We start from the raw sequence: 21,883 nt of genomic DNA on the forward strand, positions 1-21,883 counted from the left end.
GCCCATTCCTAACCTGCTGCATCTGTAAAATAGACTAACTAGCTAGCACAAGATACCTTGTCTTTTTCTTGTCTGATCTGGCTGAGCCCCAGCTGAAAAGGTGACACTTCCTCCTCTGACTTCCATTCACAATCTTCTTCATCTCACCTACCAAGCATTGACAGCCTCTTATTGGCTAGAAGCTAATAATTTGCATATATTCCTGGGGATGAGGGATTGGCTGTGACACCTGGTTGGTGAATCTGGAAGCCATTCTTACAGGTGCATCTTCAGATCGCTGGATCCAACCTACTGTCCCCCACAGGAAAACCGTTTCATTCTGGCAAAGGCATTGCTTAAGCTTCCTTCCAGTAGATTTCACAGTAGGGGGAAGTGCTTTGTACAAAAGGGTAAGGGAAGGATGGGTAGACCTTGAAGGAGGAGCAGGGAAATGAAGAGCTGAGGCATTTTCCTCCTGAAAGTGTGGAGAATTTCTAAAGTTCCTGAGGAGAAAAGCCTGTGAAGACAGAGAAAGACAGTCAGTGGAAGAGCAACTATCTTCTAGCATGGGCCTTCGATCTGAAGCATTGGTGGGACTTCTGCTGTGACTGAAGGAAAAAAAGACAATGTACCCTGTCTGCAGTTCATGAGTCAGAAGGACCCAGAGACTAAAGAGACCTCTTTTCCTACTGACGGAGAGCGCTCAATATAATTTTCTTTACACTCTTGTTTAAAACTCCCAGTTAGTTATGAACCTTCCTTTCTATAAAAATTCTTTAAGTGCTCTTTAGGTTTTGAATGGAGCATCAATTCTGTGACCTTTAACATGGCCTTTGAAGATTAGAAGGGTTACACTGCTAAGGATACCTATATGATGTCATGTTACACTGTGCAGTTCTCTCTCCCCACCTGAAATTTTAGGCTGAAGAGATGAGGCAATGCATAGAGCAAATCATGTCGTGTTGGGGGGAACTAGACATCACCATGAAGAGATACTGAGTGTCAGCTGTTCAGCATCTCTTGAAATTCCTTATGAGAATGTGGATTGTGTATAAACAATTTTATTAGTAACATATGGTAGCAGAGTTATATCTACAACTTATATAGAACTTAAAATAAAAGAAAAATCTTCCTACCCCATATCTTACTTTCCTCCCACCCCTCCCTCTATTACTTGACCTCCGCCAGTGTTATTTTTTTTAAAAAAAACAAATATTAAAGGTACTCTTAACTATTAAGAAAAAACAAAAAAGAACCCCCCTCCAAAAATTATATTCTTATTTTAAAAATCTTAATCATCAAAAATTGTCCAATGTCCTTTTATTTTCCACTCTTTCTCTACGTATCTTCTGAATTTCTTCCACTCCAAATTGAAAAGTTCTAAATCATAGTCTCTTAGTTTTCTTGTTAATTTATCCATTTCACTCCATGACATAACTTTTGTAATCCAGTCCCATTTTTCTGGTATTTTTTCTTGCTTCCATAACTGCGCATACAATGTCCTAGCAGCTGAGAGCAAGTACCATATTAAAGTTCTATCTTCTTTTGGAAATTTTTCCATTTGTAATCCCAGCAGAAAAGTCTCTGCCTCTTTGTTAAATTCATATCCCAGAATCTTAGAGATCTCTTGCTGAATCATCTGCCAAAACATTTTAGCCCTTTCACAAGTCCACCACATATGGTAGAAAGAACCTTCATGCTTTTTACATTTCCAGCACCTATCTGGCATCTTATTATTCATCTTTGCTAATTTGTTTGGAGTCATATACCATCTATACATCATCTTAAAACAGTTTTCTTTAATACTATGACATGTTGCGAGTTTCATAGAGTTCTTCCACAAATATTCCCAAGATTCCATCTTTGTTTCTTTATTTACATTAATTGCCCATTTTATCATTTGAGATTTCACTACTTCATCTTCTGTAGACCATTGTAAAAGTAGTTTGTATACTTTTGAAATTAATTTCTCATTATCTCCAAGCAGAACTCTTTCCATTTCTGTTTGTTCTTTCCTTATTCCTTCGGCTTTAATATCATTCTCCATCAAGCTTTTTATTTGTTGCATTTGAAACCAATCATATTTATAACTCAGTTCTTCTGCAGTTTTCAGTTCTATTTTCCCATTTTGTATTTTTAGTAACTGGTTGTATGATAGCTGTTTTTCATTAACTGTTTTAGCCGTTAACTTTATCACTTCAGCTGGCACTATCCACAAAGGTCTCCTCTCATCACCATATTTCTTATACTTTATCCACACATTTAGTAGGCTGCTTCTTATATAATGGTGAGAGAAAAGACCATCCATCTTCTTTTTTCCATAATACAAGTATGCATGCCAGTCGAATTTTTTTCCATGACCTTCCAACACTATAAGTTTTTTATTTAACAGCGTTATCCATTCTTTCATCCATACTAAACAAATTGCTTCATGATACAGTTTCAAATCTGGTAACTGGAATCCACCTCTCTCTCTTGCATCTGTCAAGACTTTCATTTTAATTCTTGGTTTCTTCCCGGCCCACACAAATTCCGAGATTTTCCTTCGCCATTTATCAAACTGTTTAGCATCTTTCACAATAGGGATGGTTTGAAACAAATACAGAATCCTTGGTAAAATATTCATTTTTATTGCAGCTATTCTGCCCAGCAATGACAAGTTGAGCTTGTTCCACTTTAGCATATCTTCTTCTATTTTACGCCATAGTTTTTCATAATTGTTCCTGAACAAATCAATATTTTTCATTGTTATCTCTACCCCTAGGTATTTTACCTTAGAGGCAACTTCACAGCCCGTTAGTCTTTGTAATTCTTGTTGTCTATTTATCTGCATATTCTTGCACAAAATTTTTGATTTTTCTTTATTTCATGAGAATGTGGATTGAATGACTAAGTGCCCAGTTAGTAATTTGTGAAGCAATCATAAGCTCATTCTGAAGAGCAGCCGAGTTCGGCTGTCTCCATGTACCTATCAAACTGCTCCATCAGCTTTTGGCAGCCTTACAGTGGCTCAGCAAATGTTGCTGGAAGGAAGCAAGGATCAGGGTGAATCAATCACCCCAACCTGTCTTCTGCAGTTATTGTGCCAATTCACTATAGTCATAAGCAACTTTGTTCAGTTATGCCCTTTGAGTTCTTTGGATATTGGATTTATATCCTGCCCTATACTCTGAATCTCAGAGTGGTCACAATGTCCTTTACCTTCCCCCACACACAACAGAACCCTGTGAGGTGGGTGGGGCTGAGCAAGCTCTCACAGAAGATGTCCTTTTCAAGGACAACTCTGCCAGAGCTATGGCTGACCCAAGGCCATTCCAGCAGCTGCAAGTGGAAGAGTGGAGAATCAAACCTGGTTCTCCCAGATAAGAGTCTGTGCACTTAACCACTACACCAAACTGGCTCACTTTCTGTCTGGATTTCTGAGTTACATTTAAGTTACCCTCTTTTGGGGATGGGGGCGGGGGGAGGGGAGTTGCGGCTGAATTGAGTATCAGCTAGAAAATAAACACCCTGCAGGTCTAAAGGCTGGCTTTCTGGAATGGCAAATGATCTCCGGATTACAAAGATCAGTTCTCCTGGTGAAAATGGCAACATTAAAGGATGCATTCTAGGGCATTATACTTCCCTCCCCAAACCCTGCCCTTCCCAGATGCCACCCCCAAATCTTCAGGAATTTTCCAACCTGGAGTTGGTAACCCCAAAGTTCTAGTAGTGCCCCAGGAACCACCTGACTGAGACCCAAACTACAGGGACAGCAATAATAGGCATGGTGGGACAAGGCATTAAGCTACATCACTGCCCCATGAAAAAAGGACAGTGGATGTATTTATCCAACCTCCTGCGACCCCTTTTCCTTCACAGGCTGAGAACAGCACCAGTTGCTTGTGGGCCAGATAAGAGCCCTGGACAGGCCCGCTCTGGCCCATCAGCCGTCTATTTGACACCCCCACTCTAGATTGACACATAGACACCTCTTTTTCCTCACGTCCCAGGTCTAGCTGCTTGCTTGGTCTCTGCCACATACAAAGATTCAGGGCAAAAGTGTTACAAGTCCTTGCACTGAGCTTCCTCCTTTCAGCAGAGAGGACCCAGGAATTCTCATGATAAATACACAGATCCATGGTGTCTGCAAAGAGACTGAAGTGGGAGCACAAAACCCCCCATACAACCTACACCAGGCTATACCACTTGAGGCCAGATAATGAACACACTGAAAGATTTTGCAGAGTGGCATCACCAGCTGAACATCTGAAACCACTGTATGGCACACTCTCAGTGGTGCACTGCACAAACGTTCTGCCCCCCAATCCAAGTTAAGGCCTTGGGGCCTGCCTGGTACTCCAACCAGCAAGTGTGCTGGCCAAGAGCTATACTGACTCCCCAGGATCTCAAAACTGTAAGGTGAATTCCCTTGACTGCGGGAGCCCCCTCCAGGCTGCTTAAATTCCTTTTTAAAGTATCTTAAATGTTACATGAGCTGCTATGACAAGGGGAAAAATGACAGACAGCAAATTCCTCGCCTGGAGTCAGTGCAGCACCTGCCAGCCTTCTCAAGCTGCCTTGGATGAGTGAGTGGGATTGGAGCCAGGCAAGAGTTGGTGATGGGGGATGGCAAAGTGGAGAATGTTCCTGCTTACATGCTTCCAATCCCAGCCACAGATCCTCATATACCACTTATGCAGACACGAATTGCAGGAGACACATGATGTGCTTGGTAGCTGACATTCTAACATGCAAGATAAATGCGCATCACTAACATGACTAGCTCTGGAGGTTGTCAATGACAGCATGTGGCAGTGTGAAACTCCTGGCTGCCATCTAAGCGTCATGAATGATGTTAGGGAGACACTCATTATGCACAGGGGTTAGGCTAGGACAAGTCACATGTGTGTTCTCACACAGTCAGGCCCTACACAAATAAGGTTCCAGACCCTGAAGACTACCAGTTTGGGCACACTGCTTTTCCTCCACCTCTCATCAGCCACACCTTCCCCAGACAGTTATACGGGTGCAAGCCTTGCCCGGGGGGGGGCACAAAATCCTGGAGCCTGCCCTAAGAACAGCATCACATTCACCAAATGTAAGCTGGTGTTACCCCACCGCCAGTATAAATTCCTGGAAGAGAACATGCCCGTGGTCAGTGCTTCCAATCATTAACATTGGTAATCTTATCACTGCATATGGGGCAGACTCACCTGCCCACTTGTTCCTGCAGAAGTGTATACACAAACGAAGGAAAAATATACCACCTGTGCATTCCCTTACCACTATTATTTGTCCCTTATATGAGCCCTCTAAGTGGTAGCGGTTTTCGAAGCAAGAATCCAGGACCTTGTGAACATCACATAAGCAGAGATCAGTGTCAAATGTTCCAACTCCCACCCCAGATCACTGACAATAGGAACATACCTGGAGGGGGAAAGGGTGGGGGAAGAAAGTCTTCTGGTTTAGGAGCCTCGCACTGGTTGCATTCTGTTCTCCAGGCAAAGTTCTGGATTCCACAGTCCCTAGAGAATGAACGAGCAGTCAGTGAAGATGCAAAGCAGGTGCCAGAGCTGCACGTGCCAAAGCCAGCAGAAAAAGGTGAAAGACAGGCATAGCCTTATTCTCAAAACTGGTGACAAGATAGATAGATAATTTTTATTTGTATCCCGCCCTCCCCGCCGAGGCAGGCTCAGGGCGGCTTGTCAGACTACGGGTAACAAAAACCAAAGCTCTTTCCACTTGCAAAATGGGTACTGTTGAGAAACCTTCTCCTTTGGTGGTTAGAGGCAGGCTGAAGGAAACACTGCTGCCAGGCCTTCCAATAACAACTACCTAAATTCCTGGGGGCATTCAAGTCAAGGAACTAACCACTGGATGTGCTGACAAGGTGTACTGAAAAGCAAGGTGATAGGGCAGTAGCGGGCCCAAAAAGATAAGCTTGCTATTCTTTTAGTGTAAATAAATACCCTTGAAACATTATGGGGCTCTACTGAGCATGATCATAAGGGAACAGTTTTGTCCATATAGCCACTGGTGCACACAAACATTAAGTAGAAAGTGCATGGCTTACGGATTGGGGCACTGCCAGCCTCCTGCTCGATGTTGGACGTTTCCCCTTGATTCTCGTGGTCCTCTTGATGCAAAACCACCTCTGCCTCCCATGCGGCCCATTGGACCACCAGGACCACCTGACCCACTAGGAACTCCTGGAATAAAAAAGAGCTTCATTATTCCATGCACATGATTGGGTCTCCTGGTCCATGTTTTCAGGTCAAGGAACATCATGCCCCAAAGTTACCTCCATAGAGAGGGGGAGGCATGCCATGTGGCTCACGAGGGGGCATTCCTCCTCTCAGGCTGTTCAGTGGCATCTTCTTCCGAGCAAGAGAGACTCTAAGTTTGCTCCCCTGGAAATCTTGACCTGGGAACAGACAAAAAACCCAGTAACTGTATGATTAAAATCTCCAACAGAGAAAAGGACTTAAATAGCATCTGTAGTTATTCAAGTAGGTTCATCTTTGAGACAAGACGACTTACAATTCTATTGAGGGGAAAAACTGATCTTAGTATTTCATAGTTCCCTCTGTTGACACTTCACCCTTTAAGCACTAAACTGAAATAATCAGCCCAAAGTAGAAGTTTTATTTCTCATGAAAAAGCCTAAGATTCTGATACCACACCCCGCAACTGCTGGCACCCAAGATTTCAGGCGGCAATGCCCACAACATTCAGCCTCAGCTGCATTAATACACACAACCAATTCTGCATTGTTCTTGCAGAATCACCTGCCCCAGACTATCCATACGTAGCAACACTTGCTGCATAATTATGCCATCTGGCACAACTATGCCTTTATCTCAACTGCAGTTCAATACTCACCATCAAGCCATTCTACAGCTGCTTTGGCAGTGGGCGGGTCATCATAGCACACAGTAGCATCCCCTTTTGGCTTTCCTGTATCCTTGTCAAGGTAGATTGTGATCATTGGCTGTCCATTTCTTTCGTTCATCTGGGTAAAAAAAAAAAACAAGCGTCGATGGGACTGAATTCTAATTCTAAGCAAGCCAGTCTTTCCTCCACATACAAGGATTCTGAAGCCTGTTGGAATGAAGCTGTAAAATTAAATAAGATCACAAAAACATTCAAAGATCAAGCTTACAATAAGTTAAAAGTGAACCACTTAAGTATTTAATGTTGACTCTTATAGCTACCTAAGTAGATCACAGCCACTCACATGGCTTTCAAATTCCTGACTGGAAGGTAGCCTTTGGGATGATGAAAGAGGGATGGAATAGCTGGTAGGTAAAAATGCAAACAGCTGCTAAATATCAGCTAGTTCTACCAAGGAGCACCAAAGGGGCCCCCCCATCTTAACCAAACTACAGCCTACAGTCCATTCCATCACTCACCTTGACACCACCATAATGTTCGCAGAAATCTGTTAGGTCCTCCAGGGTCACATTGTCAGGCAACCCTTGAACATACACTGAACTGTTGTCAGCATCATCATCTAGGTCTAAAGGTGGGCCTGTGGACACAGAATTTGTTAACACAGTTGTGTTATTACACAAATATCCTTATGAAAACAATCAATCCCAGCTCTTCCCTTAAAGTCATCCAAACAGGCTACTTTCCCCACTTTTCCAGAGGGTATTTTGTACATCCATGAGACTGTCCTAGCTACACTCTTAGAAGTCTTTGAATCATCACAAAGTTATCAGAAGCTGGGGGGAGGGGGGGAGATGGTATGATGGCAGCACCCAAGACTAAATGGAGTTTTTCTTGAGTTACAGTTTAGTTTTTTGTAACACATAAGCTAATAAACACACCACCAATATAAGGGCCTTTCCCCCAAGCAAACAACATCTTCCCCATATTCTAAAAAGCCACTCCCTATAAGTTAGAGGCCTTCTTGAATAGCACCTAATACAAAATGGGGAACTCCAGGCAGATGTGACAATCACTCATTGAGTTTCCTGTAAACAAACAATATTAAGTTTCTTTTTTTCCAAATAATTAGAAATACGTTTACGTTTGATAGGGTTTTTAAACCCCCTACAGTTCCACGAAGCAGTTTTGAAATGACTAGCCATATTGCGGGTCAGAACAAACCAAGGGCAATGAGCCGAATTAACAATAAACAAACAAAAAAGAAAAAAGTTACCACCCCCTTGCCACCACCAGCTCAAAAACAGAGAGTTGCTGTAATATATGGGGGTAATAAGTTTCTACTAATCAAAAACTAAAGTGAAAAACCAAAGAGGGCAGCGCTCCCCCCTCTCTCTGAGCACAGAGCCACTGACCCCCTAACTTTTAGGAGAACCTGGGAAAGGCACTCAAGGTGCTCCCTTTATATGAAACCTCTTAATAGAAAAACTTCCAAATTTTAATTCTCAGAAAAGAGAAAACAAGCACAGTTTCCCCTCACTTGAGGAAAAGTTTCACCAACCCCCTAAAACTAGGAGAACAAGAGAGAAGTACTCAAGGCACTCCCTTATAGTGAAACTGGATGGTTCTTCCAGGGGAGCAATGGTTGAAGTGCTTTTTGACACAGATGACCAATGTTGTTACACCGTCACCACCCCCCTAAAACAAGAGAAAAGAGTACACACAACCAAACTCCATGAACATGAATGCCGGACCAAGAACAGCAAAAACTATCAGATGCACCATCTGTGAGATTACAAACAATCAGGTTTTCCCAAGAATTCTTGGTGGTTCAGTGCATTTGGAAGGGTAAATTAAAACATAATTAATTACCATTAGCGTAGCAAAGTTGAGTTAATATACATCAGCCACACTTAGCAACAATCATCATCACACATTCAACAATATATCAAAGACAAAGTTTACCTCAATTATCCCTCTTATTTTCTATACAGCGAAGCAAGTTCCTTAGGTCAGTCAGAATCAACAAGCACCATTAACCCAATTAAAAAGCATTTCCCACCATTCACTTACCAACACACATACTATAGTCAAATTTTGATTCCAGCACATCCCCATATCCTCCTCCCTTTCCTTATATTCCTTAGCTTGAACGTTCTTTAATTGGCCAGCGATTCTCAGAAAGAACGGAAAAGAAGACCTGCATATAGTCCTGAACATATCTTTCTAAAACCATGGATTTCAGTGGATCGGAAAGGATCACTGTTTAGCATTAGCTCTACCACTGCTAACCCGGGAGGGAAAGGGGGGCGGACCAGCCTTTAAAAAATAAAGTAAAACTCATCTAGGCTAGTTCATGGGAATATATCAAGGGATGCCTCCAGGCTTTGGTGACTCTTTTGATCTAAAAAGCATGCAGTATGCCTTCCTACTCCCCTTTTTCTTCTAAGCGCGAAAATAGAAGCCTTGAGAACTTATAAAATTCACTGACCAAAAACAGTCCCTGCTGGGATGCAATTGGGAAAGCAAAGCAAAGCAAAGCAAAGCAAATTTTATTTTTATATCCCGCCCTCCCCCGCCAGAAGGCGGGCTCAGGGCGGCTCACAGACATGACAAGCATGATTTGGTTAAAATAGACAGCAATAGTTTAAATAATACAATTACATGAATTAATAAAGTTTAAAAATATAAAAATAAGAGAATAGGAGATTAAAAGATATAAAAATATAAAGTAGGTAGAAATAGGTGCTATATTTCTGTCGGTCATAGTTTATAATAATAATAATAATAATAATAAATTTTATTTCTACCCCGCCCTCCCCGCAAAGCGGCTCAGGGCGGCTAACAGTAAGTAATGTATTAACATAAATAGTAAAACATTAGAATTAGCAATTAAAATTACACATATAAAAACCCGTTAATTCAGTTAAAATACTTAATTTACAATTACATTATATATATATCTGGCAGTAATAGCTGTTCTGGCGCTGATTCTGCCAGTTTAAATGGTGTTAAAGATGGCGGTTCTTCGTTCATTGCAACTCAGCAGTCCGTATCATTATAGGCGTATCTAGAAAGGGCAGTCTTGCAGGCCCTGCGGAACTGGTCGAGGTTCCGCAGGGCCCGCACCTCCTCCGGGAGCTGGTTCCACAGTGCAGGTGCCGCAACTGAAAAGGCTCGCACCCTGGTGCTTTGGAGCCTGGCCTCTCTCGGCCCAGGGATGGTCATTTTGTTTTTATTTATTTTATTTATTTTGTTTTTATTTATTTTATTTAGTTTACATATTATCATACATCAGTTCCAATTTCAACATAAAGTGGCTAAAATTACAATAGTTAGTCAGTTTGGTCAGGTCCTGTTCCAAATGAGAGCTGAAAAAGATGGGTTTTGCAAGCCCTGCGGACTGATTCAGATCCCGCAGGGCTCGCACCATCTCTGGGAGTTGGTTCCACCAACGAGGGGCCATTAGTGAAAAGGCTTGCTCCCGGGTTATCTTGAGTCTGGCCTCTTTTGGCCCAGGGATTTGTAGAAGGTTTTGGGAGCTGGATCTTAGTGCTCTCTGGGGAATATATGGGGAGAGGCGGTCCCGTAGGTAGGCAGGTCCTCGGCCATATAGGGCTTTAAAGGTGATAACCAGCACCTTATAGCGAACACGGTAGACAACCGGCAGCCAATGCAGATCCCGCAGCACAGGCTGCACATGTTCCCATCTAGGTAGTCCCGCTACCAGCCCGGCCGCCGCATTCTGCACTACCTGGAGTCTCCGCGTTCGACACAAGGGCAGCCCCATGTAGAGGGCATTGCAGTAGTCTAATCTTGAGGTGACCGTTGCGTGGATCACAGTTGCTAGGTCGTCGCGTTCCAAGAAGGGAGCCAACTGCCTCGCCCTTTTAAGATGAAAGAAGGCGGATCTTGCGGTGGCGGCTATCTGGGCCTCCATTGATAGCGAGGATTCCAGTAGCACCCCCAAGCTCTTGACCCTGCGCACTGGTATCAGTGGCGCACCGTCAAAAGCCGGCAGAATGATCTCCCCTCCCGGTCCGTCCCGGCCCACGCAAAGGACCTCAGTCTTCGTTGGATTCAGCTTCAGCCCACTCAGCCTGAGCCAGTCAGCCACGGCCTGTAACGCCCGGTCCCAATTTATAGGGACATCGCCAGTCCGGCCTTCCATCAATAAATAGAGCTGGGTGTCATCAGCGTACTGATGACAACCGAGCCCATACCTCCGCGCAATCTGGGCAAGGGGGCGCATAAAGATATTAAACAATATCGGGGAGAGAACTGCTCCCTGAGGCACCCCACAGTGCAGAGGGTGTCTCTGAGACAGCTTCCCTCCAACTGCCACCCTTTGTCCCCGATTTTCGAGGAAGGAGGAGAGCCACTGTAAGGCTAGCCCCCGAATTCCTGCGTCGGCGAGGCGGCAGGCCAGCAGCCGGTGGTCGACGATGTCGAACGCCGCCGACAGGTCGAGCAGCAGCAATACTGCCGAGCCACCCCGATCCAGTTGCCGCCGGAGGTCATCTATGAGGGCGACCAAGACTGTTTCCGTCCCATGGCCCGGGCGAAAGCCGGACTGGCATGGGTCCAAGGTGGAAGCGTCCTCCAGAAAGCTCTGCAGCTGCAACGCCACAGCCCTCTCAATAATTTTGCCCAGAAAGGGCAAATTTGAGACCGGCCGATAATGTGCCAATACGGACGGGTCTGATGTAACTTTTTTCAAAAGAGGGCGGACCACTGCCTCTTTCAGGGATGTTGGGAAAACACCCTCCGAAAGGGATCGATTTATGATGTCCCGTATAGGACATTTCAATTCCTCCTGGCAGGCCTTAATTAACCAGGAGGGGCAAGGGTCCAGGTCACAAGTTGTGGGTCGTGCAGTGCCAAGAATTCTGTCGACTTCCTCCAAGCTGAGTGGGTCGAAGCAGTCCAAGGTTAAATCTGAAGACACGCATTGGGCCTCAAGTTCACTTACTGCATCTAAGTTGGCGGGGCAGTCGTGGCGGAGCGATTGGACCTTCTCTGCAAAAAATTTCGCAAAGGCCTCACAGCCTATCTCCAATTCCTTAGCTTTTGGATTGCCCTGTGGCAATGAGGTAAGATTCCGAATTATTCTAAATAATTGGGCTGGGCGCGAATTTGCAGATGCAATCTTGGTCGCAAAGTATGTTTTCTTTGCGGCCTTGATTGCCATCTCATAGGATTTCATAAACTTCCTATAAGATGTTCTAGTCGCTTCGTCGTGAGTACGTCGCCATTGCCTCTCTAGCCGTCTAAGGCCTTGTTTCAGCCGGCGCAATTCCGGGGTATACCACGGAGCCGGCCTAATCCGAGGTCGCAGAGGGCGTCGAGGTGCAATCCCCTCGATGGCCCTAGCGAGCCGGTTATTCCAGGACTCAACCAGGTCATCGAGAGGAATGCCAGAGGGCCAGGGATCCCGCAGAGCCATTTGGAACCGTTCCGGGTCCATCTGGCTCCGCGGGCGAGCCATAATAGGCTCCTCGCCTAAACAGGTTTGGGGAGGCATATCTACATGGGCCTTGAGGGCAAAGTGATCCGACCATGGCACCGCCGTGGCGGTTATATCGCTCACTACAACCCCGGCCGCAAAGACCAAGTCCAACATGTGACCAGCCTGGTGAGTGGGGGTCATAACAAGTTGAGAGAGTCCCAGTGTCGCCATGGAGGACACTAGGTCCGTCGCCTGACTGGAGGACGGGTCATCAGCATGGACGTTGAAGTCACCCAGGATTATCAACCTTGGGTGCTCCAGCGCCCAGCCCGTCGCCGCCTCCAGTAGGGACGGTAAGGCGCTGGCCGGTGCGTTAGGCGTACGGTACACCAGCCAGACCGCCAACCCCTCTCCAGCCTCCCACGCCAGGCCGGCACATTCGATACCCTCAATCTTTGGGGCCGGGAGTGCCCTGCAGGAGTAAGCCTCCCGTATAAATAATGCCACCCCTCCCCCCCGCCCACTAGTCCGTGATTGATGTAGGACTGAGTAACCCGGGGGAGTTGTTTGCGAGAGGGCTACAGTATCATCCTCTCGGGTCCAGGTCTCAGTCACGCAAGCCAGATCCATGTTTTGTTCGAGAAGAAACTCTCGAAGAGTTGAGGTCTTATTGTTGATGGACCTGGCGTTGCACAACACCAATGACGGAGGTGGGTTATTCCATCTAGCCCTACTACCTGTCACCCTTGGGATGGGACGCAGATTGGAAGAGGGCCGAGCACTGTAAAGATACTTATTGATGTATAATTTGCAATGTATAATGATGTATAATTACTCAGTAAATGAAAACCTGTGTAGCATTCAGAAGCTCCACCAGTTCAGTCTTGGCATCTTCAGTTATATTTTAAAAAGTTCGGGTAGCAAATGTTGCGAAAGACCACCCTCTTACTGAAGCCTGGGAATGGGGTGGTGCTGCCGCCAGTCAGTTTGATGGACCCCTGGCTTGATAAAACAGGTTCATATCCCTGATGTTAATTGTGACTGGGAGCTCACAGGCCTAAGGTGGGAGGAAGGTTGTAAGGCTCAGAGCAGTAGACTAATCTTGACCACTGCCAGTGTTGGCTAGGCATACATTGCTGAGGAGGGGCTAAAAACTTTATGCAGACACATTTCAAAGACAGGACCTAGCCAAAATGTTGCTACAATGTGGGGGTATTCACTTCCCTCCCTCAGAGGCAAGATTTCCCTCCATTTTTCTTTCCCTTTATTGACTGAGCAGCCCTAGTAATTTGTTTTCTTCTTTCCTGAAGAACTCTAGCTGTCCCACCCAGTCACCATGCAATATTTTGGCTGTTGGCTCAGTCCAGGAAGCTTAGGGAAGGATCAGGAACCCACTTTAACATAATGTAAATAGCACTCAGGGTGTTTTGAAATTCAAAATTAAAATAGATTATTTAGAGGGAAAAGGTTAGCTGAGATCAGGGCTGGAGAATTCAGAGTTAACTCCCTGTTTGACTGGGTAGGGAATTTTCTTCTCTCTCTAGAAGAGAGAACTAAATGGAAGTCTTTGCCAGCTTCCCAAATTAAATGGGACTCTTCCCTTGAACTAAATGGTAGTCTTCGCCTACTTCCCAAACTTCCTTGCCACCTCTTCCCCAGTTCTTCTGTCTGTGTTAAACTGATCTCAGTCAGGGCTGAATTCCAAAACTGCCAGTACTGGACTCCTCTCAGCTAGGGCTGAAATCAGACTGAATCGTCAGCATACAGCTCAGAAGTCTTATTGTGCTTAGCTGACGCTAACCAGTCAGATCTCTTGGAACAGCCTGTCACTGGCTCTGTGAAGAATTAACCCTTCACAGCCCTTTGCCTGTTTGTACAGCACTTGTGTGTTTCTATAAAAGTGCACTCTGTCACAGGGGGTATAAAAGGCAAAGCCTTGGCTTGGTTGCTGACCTTTGGGAGAGGGGGTAATGTGTAACTCCTCCAAGTGCAGGGCAGCAGCCAGACCCAGCACACTGTTTCAGAGGCCACTGTGGGTGAGGAAGCCGGTGGGTCACCAGCTCTCAGGCAAAATTAAACAGGAGTCCAACAGCACTGACTAAATGTGCTTCAGCATCCCTCATCTTGTGAATCAGAGCTCACGTCATCAGATGCCTCAGGGTAGGACTTCCATTTTCAAGGGTTTTGCTTTCTTCTTGGGGTTTCCAAAAGCCAATGTGAAGGGCTAAAAAGGGGGCGGGTCTGCCTCTTTTGCAAATGGCTTCTGGTATTCACTCTGCTCCCCCCCACCATGGCCTCTTCAGGCCATTTGCCCAAGGGGAGCAGGCCCCACTCAGCTCCACCCTTCCTTCCCAGACCCATGATCTGGCAAGGTAACTTGGCTTCCAAATTTCACGCCCTGTTTCTTGGGTTTTCTCTGGGTCTCATGAAGTCTACCCAAAAGGTCCCTAGGCATGGCTGTACTATATTTTTTCCTCCGTTGCTGTTTCGTACCGGCTGCCAGGGCAAGCACCCCCCTCGGCCCCTCCGAGATCCGACCCTGGCCTTGAACTCCAGGTAGCAGAGAGGGCACTGGTGCCCATGCCAGAGCAAGTGGCAACAGCACTCATAAGAACATAAGAGAAGCCATGTGGCCGCCACCACCTCCTGTGGCAGTGAATTCCACATGTTAATCCCCCTTTGGGTGAAGAAGTACTCCCTTTTATCCGTTTTAACCTGTCTGCTCAGCAATTTCATCGAATGCCCACGAGTTCTTGTATTGTGAGAAAGGGTACTTCTTTCTCTACTTTCTCCATCCCATGCATTAACTCACGAGGAGGAGGGTAGCTCACCAGCTCTCTGGCCTCCTGGGAACCAAATGTTAGGAGCTCCATAACGGGAGGGCCGGCCTGCAAAAGTCTGTTATCCAAAGACAACAAACAGTCTAGGAAACTGGAACTGTTTAAGAACATAAGAACATAAGAGAAGCCATGTTGGATCAGGCCAACGGCCCATCAAGTCCAACACTCTGTGTCACACAGTGGCAAAAAATGTTATATACACACATACACTGTGGCTAATAGCCACTGATGGACCTGTGCTCCATACACTGTGGCTAATAGCCACTGATGGACCTGTGCTCCATACACTGTGGCTAATAGCCACTGATGGACCTGTGCTCCATATTTTTATCTAAACCCCTCTTGAAGGTGGCTATACTTGTGGCCGCCACCACCTCCTGTGGCAGTGAATTCCACATGTTAATCACCCTTTGGGTGAAGAAGTACTTCCTTTTATCCGTCTTAACCTGTCTGCTCAGCAATTTCATCGAATGCCCACGAGTTCTTGTATTGTGAGAAAGGGAGAAAAGTACTTCTTTCTCTACTTTCTCCATTCCATGCACCCAACATTCCATGTTTGCCCAACGAGACTTATCAATGCAATAAATACTGTAGTTTATTAAGTAAAAAAACGGAGGGGGGACTGAATTTTTCCAGATACGGAGGGGAGCAACCCTTCCCAACCTCTATAAAACGCGGAAGAATCTTTGCAGCAACAAAACAGGATCAGAGTGCGAATTCTCTCTGGCGGATTTATCCCCTCTCCCCCCACACTTTTGTCGCTTTCGTGTAGTTGCACTTTAGCGACGCTCCCTCGCTCGTTTCAAGCATGTGCTGGCTAGACTTGCAAACGGCCTAAACGGGAAAAGCTAGCAGCAAGCCCCAAATGGCTGAACTGCGCATCGGTTCCTGTCGTGCCGATGAGCCGCCGCTACTAGCCGGACTGGGGGAACGGCGGCCAGTCTCAGCAAGCAGCTGTTCTTGAACCCGGTAAAAGGAAGTGGTCTGTTCGCAGACTGCAGTCTGCTCTTGCAGAATGGAGAGGCTGCGGTCGGAGGAGGGCGGAGGGCGCACTCGTTTGGAAATAGCCACCCACCCCCCCCCGTCATAGGAAGAGCCTTGAAACTCCTCAACATTTCTATGCTGAGAGGAGCTGAGGTTCCAACGCGGCCTGAAAATATAAGAACTGATCTGATGCCCTGGAAAAGAAGCTCCCAAGCAGGGCATGAAGGCAACAGCTCCCCTTCTGTTTGCCTCAGCATACGTTAGTTAGACATATAATTAGGGTGGCCATAATGTCTGAAGGCCAGCCAGGGACACCTTTTTTGGGGGGGAAGGTAGGGGTGTGCGTGCGCGAAGCGCGCTTGCGCCGCCGGAAACAGGAAGTGACGTCACTTCTGGTGACGTCACTTCCGGCGATGTAATGCCACCGCCGGAAACAGGAAGTGGCATCACTTCCTGTGACATCATTTCCCCCACGCCACCTGCTGGGAACAGGAAGTGACATCACTTCCTGTGACATCATTTCCCCCGCGCCACCTGCCTGAAGCAGGAAGTGACATCACTTCCTGTGACATCATTTCCCCCAAATGACATCATTTCCCCCAAATGCCACTGCCGGAAACAGGAAGTGACTTCACAGCACTTCCTGTGATGTCCCCAAAAATCTCCCAAATATCACCGCCGGAAACACCAAGATTATTTATAGAGAGGGAAAGGGGGAAATAAAGTTAAATAAAACTCTTTTTTTACTTTTTTCATCGTGAGAAGACTAGAGAGAACGGGTTCCACGCTGAGAAGCCAGTCAGATTCCAGTGAGATTCCAGGGGAAGTTCTCCAAGAGAGTTATGCCTACACTATTAGTACAGTGTAGTGAAGCAGAATTACAGAAATCCTGACTGTCATTTGGAATAAAAAGAGAGCCATCTCTTAGAACGGGATGGTGGTGCAAATGTAAAAAGGAGCTCCTTTGATGTATCACAACTGCATTTTTACATGCAAAACTGGTATGAACCTCTCTCTGGGTGCACACTACTTACATACAACTCTCTATCACAGATCTGTAGGAAAAACAGTGTTAGAACAAATGGATAATGTTCATTCATTCAATGTAAGGAGAAGGGGTATAAAAGCCAGGAGGCCCCCACCTTTCCTCAATCTTTAAAGTTCTGTGTGCTAGCTTTCTGACATAGTTGTACCATTCCTTGCTGCAGTCTCTCAGCAAAGGCTCAGAGTTAATCCCCCCTCCCTTCTGTACAACATTGTATCTTTAGTCGACAGCAGCTAACATTTTCTCTGGTAAAATTCTTCTCAGCAAAACTGCATGAAGAAAATGGCTGAGGTAAAAGTTCTAGAATATGTACTGAGTTAAAGGGACATGCGCATAATTCCTGTTGCTGGGTAAAACATGTTGTAATTTTTAAGATTTGCCTTATATGGCTAAGACCCTTGACCAATGGCCGGCTTAGCTTAGAATGTGAGTTCTGGCCAATGGCAGACTGCCACAGAACAAGAGAGGGAAAAATCGCGTCGGGAATTTATAAAAGGCAAGGGGCTTGGCCAAATAGGCAGAGAGGGCATTTTGTTTGGCCTGCACCTCTCTCCGTCATCTGCAGATACGTAAATAAAGCTGTTTCTATGAACAAGAAGGTCTCCAGCCTGGTCATTGTTATTGGAGAGGAGCATAGCTCCTAAAACCGGTTAACAATTTCTGGTGTCAGAAGTGGGATTACTTAGAAGCCCTTTTTGGGTCGGGCCTTGGGTCCATTGGAGAGCAGGGCGAACGCTCCTCTCCTGTGATTTCAGAGGGCGCCCCAGCTGAGTTCAGCTGCTGACTCACTGTTTGAGGTGTGGCACTCTGCTTCCCAAGAACCCACAAGGAGATGTTCAGTAGAAACAGCCACCAAAAGAAGAAGTCTGCTGTGTGTGTGAAACCGGTGAGTAGAAACAGTGTGGGGACAAAATTAAAATAGTTTTGGGTGTTGAGGCTGTTTGTTGGTGTGAGTGTTGTGTGTATGGGCTCTGCAGTTCCCTCTGGTGGCCGTGAGTTCCGGGGCCAAGGGTCAGAGTCGTGAGAAACTGTCTAAAACCTTGTGTGTCCTTGGCCTGAAGGAGCCCTTACCTTCTTGCCTAATCCCCTTCCCTTGTGTTTTTGTCTGGTACCCGGGATGGGCAATAAGACGTCAAGGATTAGGAAGGCAGGTGCCAAAGGGAAAGGGAATTCCGTTGGGGACGCCCAAACTCTGGAGTGGCCGGAGTTAGGAATTCCCTGGGACAGCCCATTAGGGAGGCTGATCTCCAATTGGGATAAGGTTACAACAGGATTTGAAACCAAGGAGGAGATGGTCCGTTTATGTACAACTGTGTGGCCATACTTTGATATAACACCACAGTGGCCACAGTGGGGCTCCTGTGTGACTGAGCAGGCATATGACATCTATCGTCTATATCAGGAGCAGGAGCCCAGCCCTAGGGTGGGCAAAGAAGCACCATATATTTTGTTGTGGGTATACTGTATAGGTAAAGGATTCTGCAAATCATCCAGCCTTAAGGTGGCTAGAGAAAAACTACCCACAGAAAATACATCCATAGAAACTGATAAAATGTCTAGCTTTGAACCTTTACAGTATCTTATGCCCACTGCTCCTCCCCCATACCAACCTGACCAACCTGCACAGGGCCAAGTGCCCCAGGTGCAAGAGGAGCAGGTGGAAGCCAGTGAAGAGGAAATGCCAGGGGCGGCAGGAGAAGGCCCACGGAGAAGGGAGGATGAAAAGGGCCCACAGGATTTATCCAAGGCAGGCCCCTATAGTAAACTTGAAAAAGAGTTAAATAAATTGAAAACAACACTTAAAAACTGTACGCCTGAAAGGGCACGAAGGGTATTAAAATCAGGAAGAGAAGTGGAGGAAAGGAAAGAAGGAAAACCAATTGAGGAATCTAAAATGCCCCACAGTAAAGAAATGAAGGAATTGGAAGGGTTGAAAACTCAGCAGAGCGCTTGGGTGCCCCCTAGTGACGCTAAGAGAGCGCCACAATTATGTGCAGAGGAAAAATTGAATTCTGAATATCCATTAAGACAGGTCCCAACATATGATGGCTTTGGGTATGTTGAGGTCCCGTTAACCAGTTCTGATATAAGAATAATAAAATCACAGCTACCCAAACTGGTAGAGGACCCTATTGGGTTTGTGCAAGGCATCAAGGATGCCTTGGGGCCCTCTATTTACACACCCACCGAATTAATGCATATCTGTAAACAACTAGCGGGCCCAACATATGCCAACCAAGCCTTGACCAAAGCCAGAGAAATTTGGAGGGATGAGAATGGGACCAAGACTGTAGACCAGGCTAATTAAACCTTCCCTGAAACTACCCCAGCCGGTTGGGATGTTCAACAACCTGGAGGGCGGGAAAATTGCGACACCTTTAGGAGATATTTGTTGCAGGGGTTTGAGAGGATAATCCCTAGGAATATTAATACTGAAAAAGCATTCGGCCACCCACAAAAGAAAGAGGAGAGTGCAGTTGAATATCTGGACAGACTGAGAAAGGGGATGCGTCAGTATACAGGCTTGGACCCAGAGGAGAGTGCCAATGCAGCAACTTTAAAATTACAATTTGTTGCTGAAGCCTATCCAGATATCCAAAAGAAATTGCAAAAGATTGATGGGCTCCTTTTGAAACCGATTCAGGAGTTAGTTAGTGAAGCGCAGAAGGTAATAGTGAGAAGAGAAGAGGAAAAAGACAAAAGAAAGGCACGCCTTATGGTGCAAGCGGTGCAACAAACCATAACGGCTCAGCAAAGAGGGAAAAGCGGGTGGAGAGGAGAAGGTAGAGGCCGGGGTTTACAGCAACCCCCGCCTTGGGTGGAGAAGGAAAGAGGGAACAGGGAAGTTGGAAGACTGTTTGAGAATAGAGGAAGAGGAAGGGGGGTGGGCCCCCTCCCTCGGGACACTTGTGCCAATTGTTTTAGACCTGGACATTGGAAAAGGGAATGTACATGGAGATTAGATAATGGAGAAACTGAGGAATTAGTGAGACAGGCGAGGTGCTATGAGGATTCCGAATAGGGAGGTCAGGGGCACCTGGCGTTTGTTCCGCCTTTTGCCGAGCCCTTGTTAACTTTAAAGGTGGGAAAACAACAACAAGAGGTTTAATTTTTAGTTGATTCTGGAGCTACAAAATCTACCCTAGACCGACCAGTGTGGCAAGGGCCGCCACCCTTGTCTGGGGAAAATGTAAAATAATAGGGGTGGAAAATAATGAATTATCTGTCCCTATATTGCAACCCCTGCCTGTAAATCTTCACCACAAAATGGAACTACATGGCTTCCTATGGATGCTGGATTCAGGGGTGTGCCTATTGGGTCGGGATTTGATGTGCAAACTGGGACTGGTAATAACTTTCAAAACTGAAGGTTGTGTGGTTAAATTAAGGGCTTTGAGAGTCGAGGTTGAGGAGTCAATAGACCCTCTAGTTTGGGCAAGGCCAGGGAACCCTGGGAAATTAGATGTGCCCCCAGCTAAAATAAATTTAAAACATGATGTGCCTGTCTACCGCAGTCAATACCCAGTGAAGCCTGAAGCAGAGCAAGGGCTCCGCCTAGTGGTCAAAGAGCTCTTAGAGGATGGATTGATTGAACCTAGCAATTCTCCTTACTGCACCCCCATACTACCTGTAAAAAAGTCTAACGGGACATGGAGGATGGTTCAAGACTTGAGAGAGGTGAACAAAGTAGTGGTCCCTCGAGCTCCAGTTGTGCCAGACCCCCATACCATCCTACAGGGAATTCCACCAGAGCACAAATATTACACAGTAATTGATTTAAAATCGGCCTTTTTCTGTGTTCCCCTGGCTACTGAGTCAAGAGCTATTTTTGCTTTTCAGTGGCCTCACCCTGACTCTGGCCAATTAACCAGATTTCAGTGGAAAGTTTTACCCCAGGGTTACACAGAATCACCAACCATTTTTGGTGAAGCTCTAGCCTCTGTGCTAATGGAATGGGACCAAAGCCCAGGGATCTTGCTAACTCAATATGTAGATGATTTGTTGATAAGTGGTAAATTGGGGGACCAAGTAGAGGTTGCAAGTGTCAGCCTGTTAAATTTTCTAGGAAGAAAAGGTCTCCGGGTAGCAAAAGACAAGCTACAATTCTGTGAATCTGAAGTTAAATACTTGGGAATGACCCTGAAGGAGGGGAAGAAATACTTAGACTCCAGGAGAATAGAGGGAATACAAAAATTAGATATGCCAAAAACGAAAAGGGAACTGAGAGGGTTTCTAGGGACAGTGAATTTCTGCAGGCAATGGATTGAGGGATATTCAGAATTGGTCCAACCATTCTTGCAGAAATTGAAAAATAACCAGCCTGACCCACTGATATTAGAAAACTCAGATTATAAATTATTTGAAAAGATCAAACAGACCTTGTTGTCTGCCCCAGCTTTGGGCCTTACAGACCCTAAATTGCCAAATCATTTGTTTGTGACCACTGGAAAGGGAGTAGCCAAGGCAGTTGTTGCCCAAAAGAGATCAGGTTCTTACCAGGTGACAGGATATTTTTCAAGACATCTGGACGCAGTTGTGCTAGGGTGGCCCCTGTGTCTGCAAGCTTGTGCGGCAGTGGCTTTGATGGTAAAAACTGTAAGAAAATTGTATCCTTGGGAGAACATCATTGTCCACTCCCCCCATCAAATTCGGGCCATCCTCACACACACTGCCAGAAAATGGATGATAGGTGCTAGGCTGTTACAAATAGAG

General features: G+C 45.9%; 2 protein-coding genes across 7 annotated transcripts in view; both read right to left on the minus strand.

Moving 5' to 3' along the window:
• The window catches only part of LOC132589100 (oocyte zinc finger protein XlCOF6-like), a 235,415-nt gene that overhangs the window by 81,456 nt on the left and 132,076 nt on the right, over nt 1–21,883 (minus strand). The gene's annotated exons all lie outside the window — the stretch shown is intronic.
• Nucleotides 6,031–21,883, minus strand: part of LOC132588824 (zinc finger protein 345-like) — a 35,855-nt gene continuing 20,002 nt past the window's right edge. Inside the window, exons 2-5 of the mRNA XM_060261275.1 lie at nt 7,374–7,492; nt 6,844–6,973; nt 6,263–6,385; nt 6,031–6,170 (exon numbers count right to left, since the gene is read on the minus strand). Of these exons, the coding sequence (XP_060117258.1) occupies nt 6,031–6,170; nt 6,263–6,385; nt 6,844–6,973; nt 7,374–7,492 (512 nt within the window). The remainder of the gene's footprint in view (nt 6,171–6,262; nt 6,386–6,843; nt 6,974–7,373; nt 7,493–21,883) is intronic.

The sequence above is a fragment of the Heteronotia binoei genome, chromosome 21 (assembly GCF_032191835.1).
Source record: "Heteronotia binoei isolate CCM8104 ecotype False Entrance Well chromosome 21, APGP_CSIRO_Hbin_v1, whole genome shotgun sequence".
In the NCBI taxonomy this organism is placed as follows: Eukaryota; Metazoa; Chordata; class Lepidosauria; order Squamata; family Gekkonidae; genus Heteronotia; species Heteronotia binoei.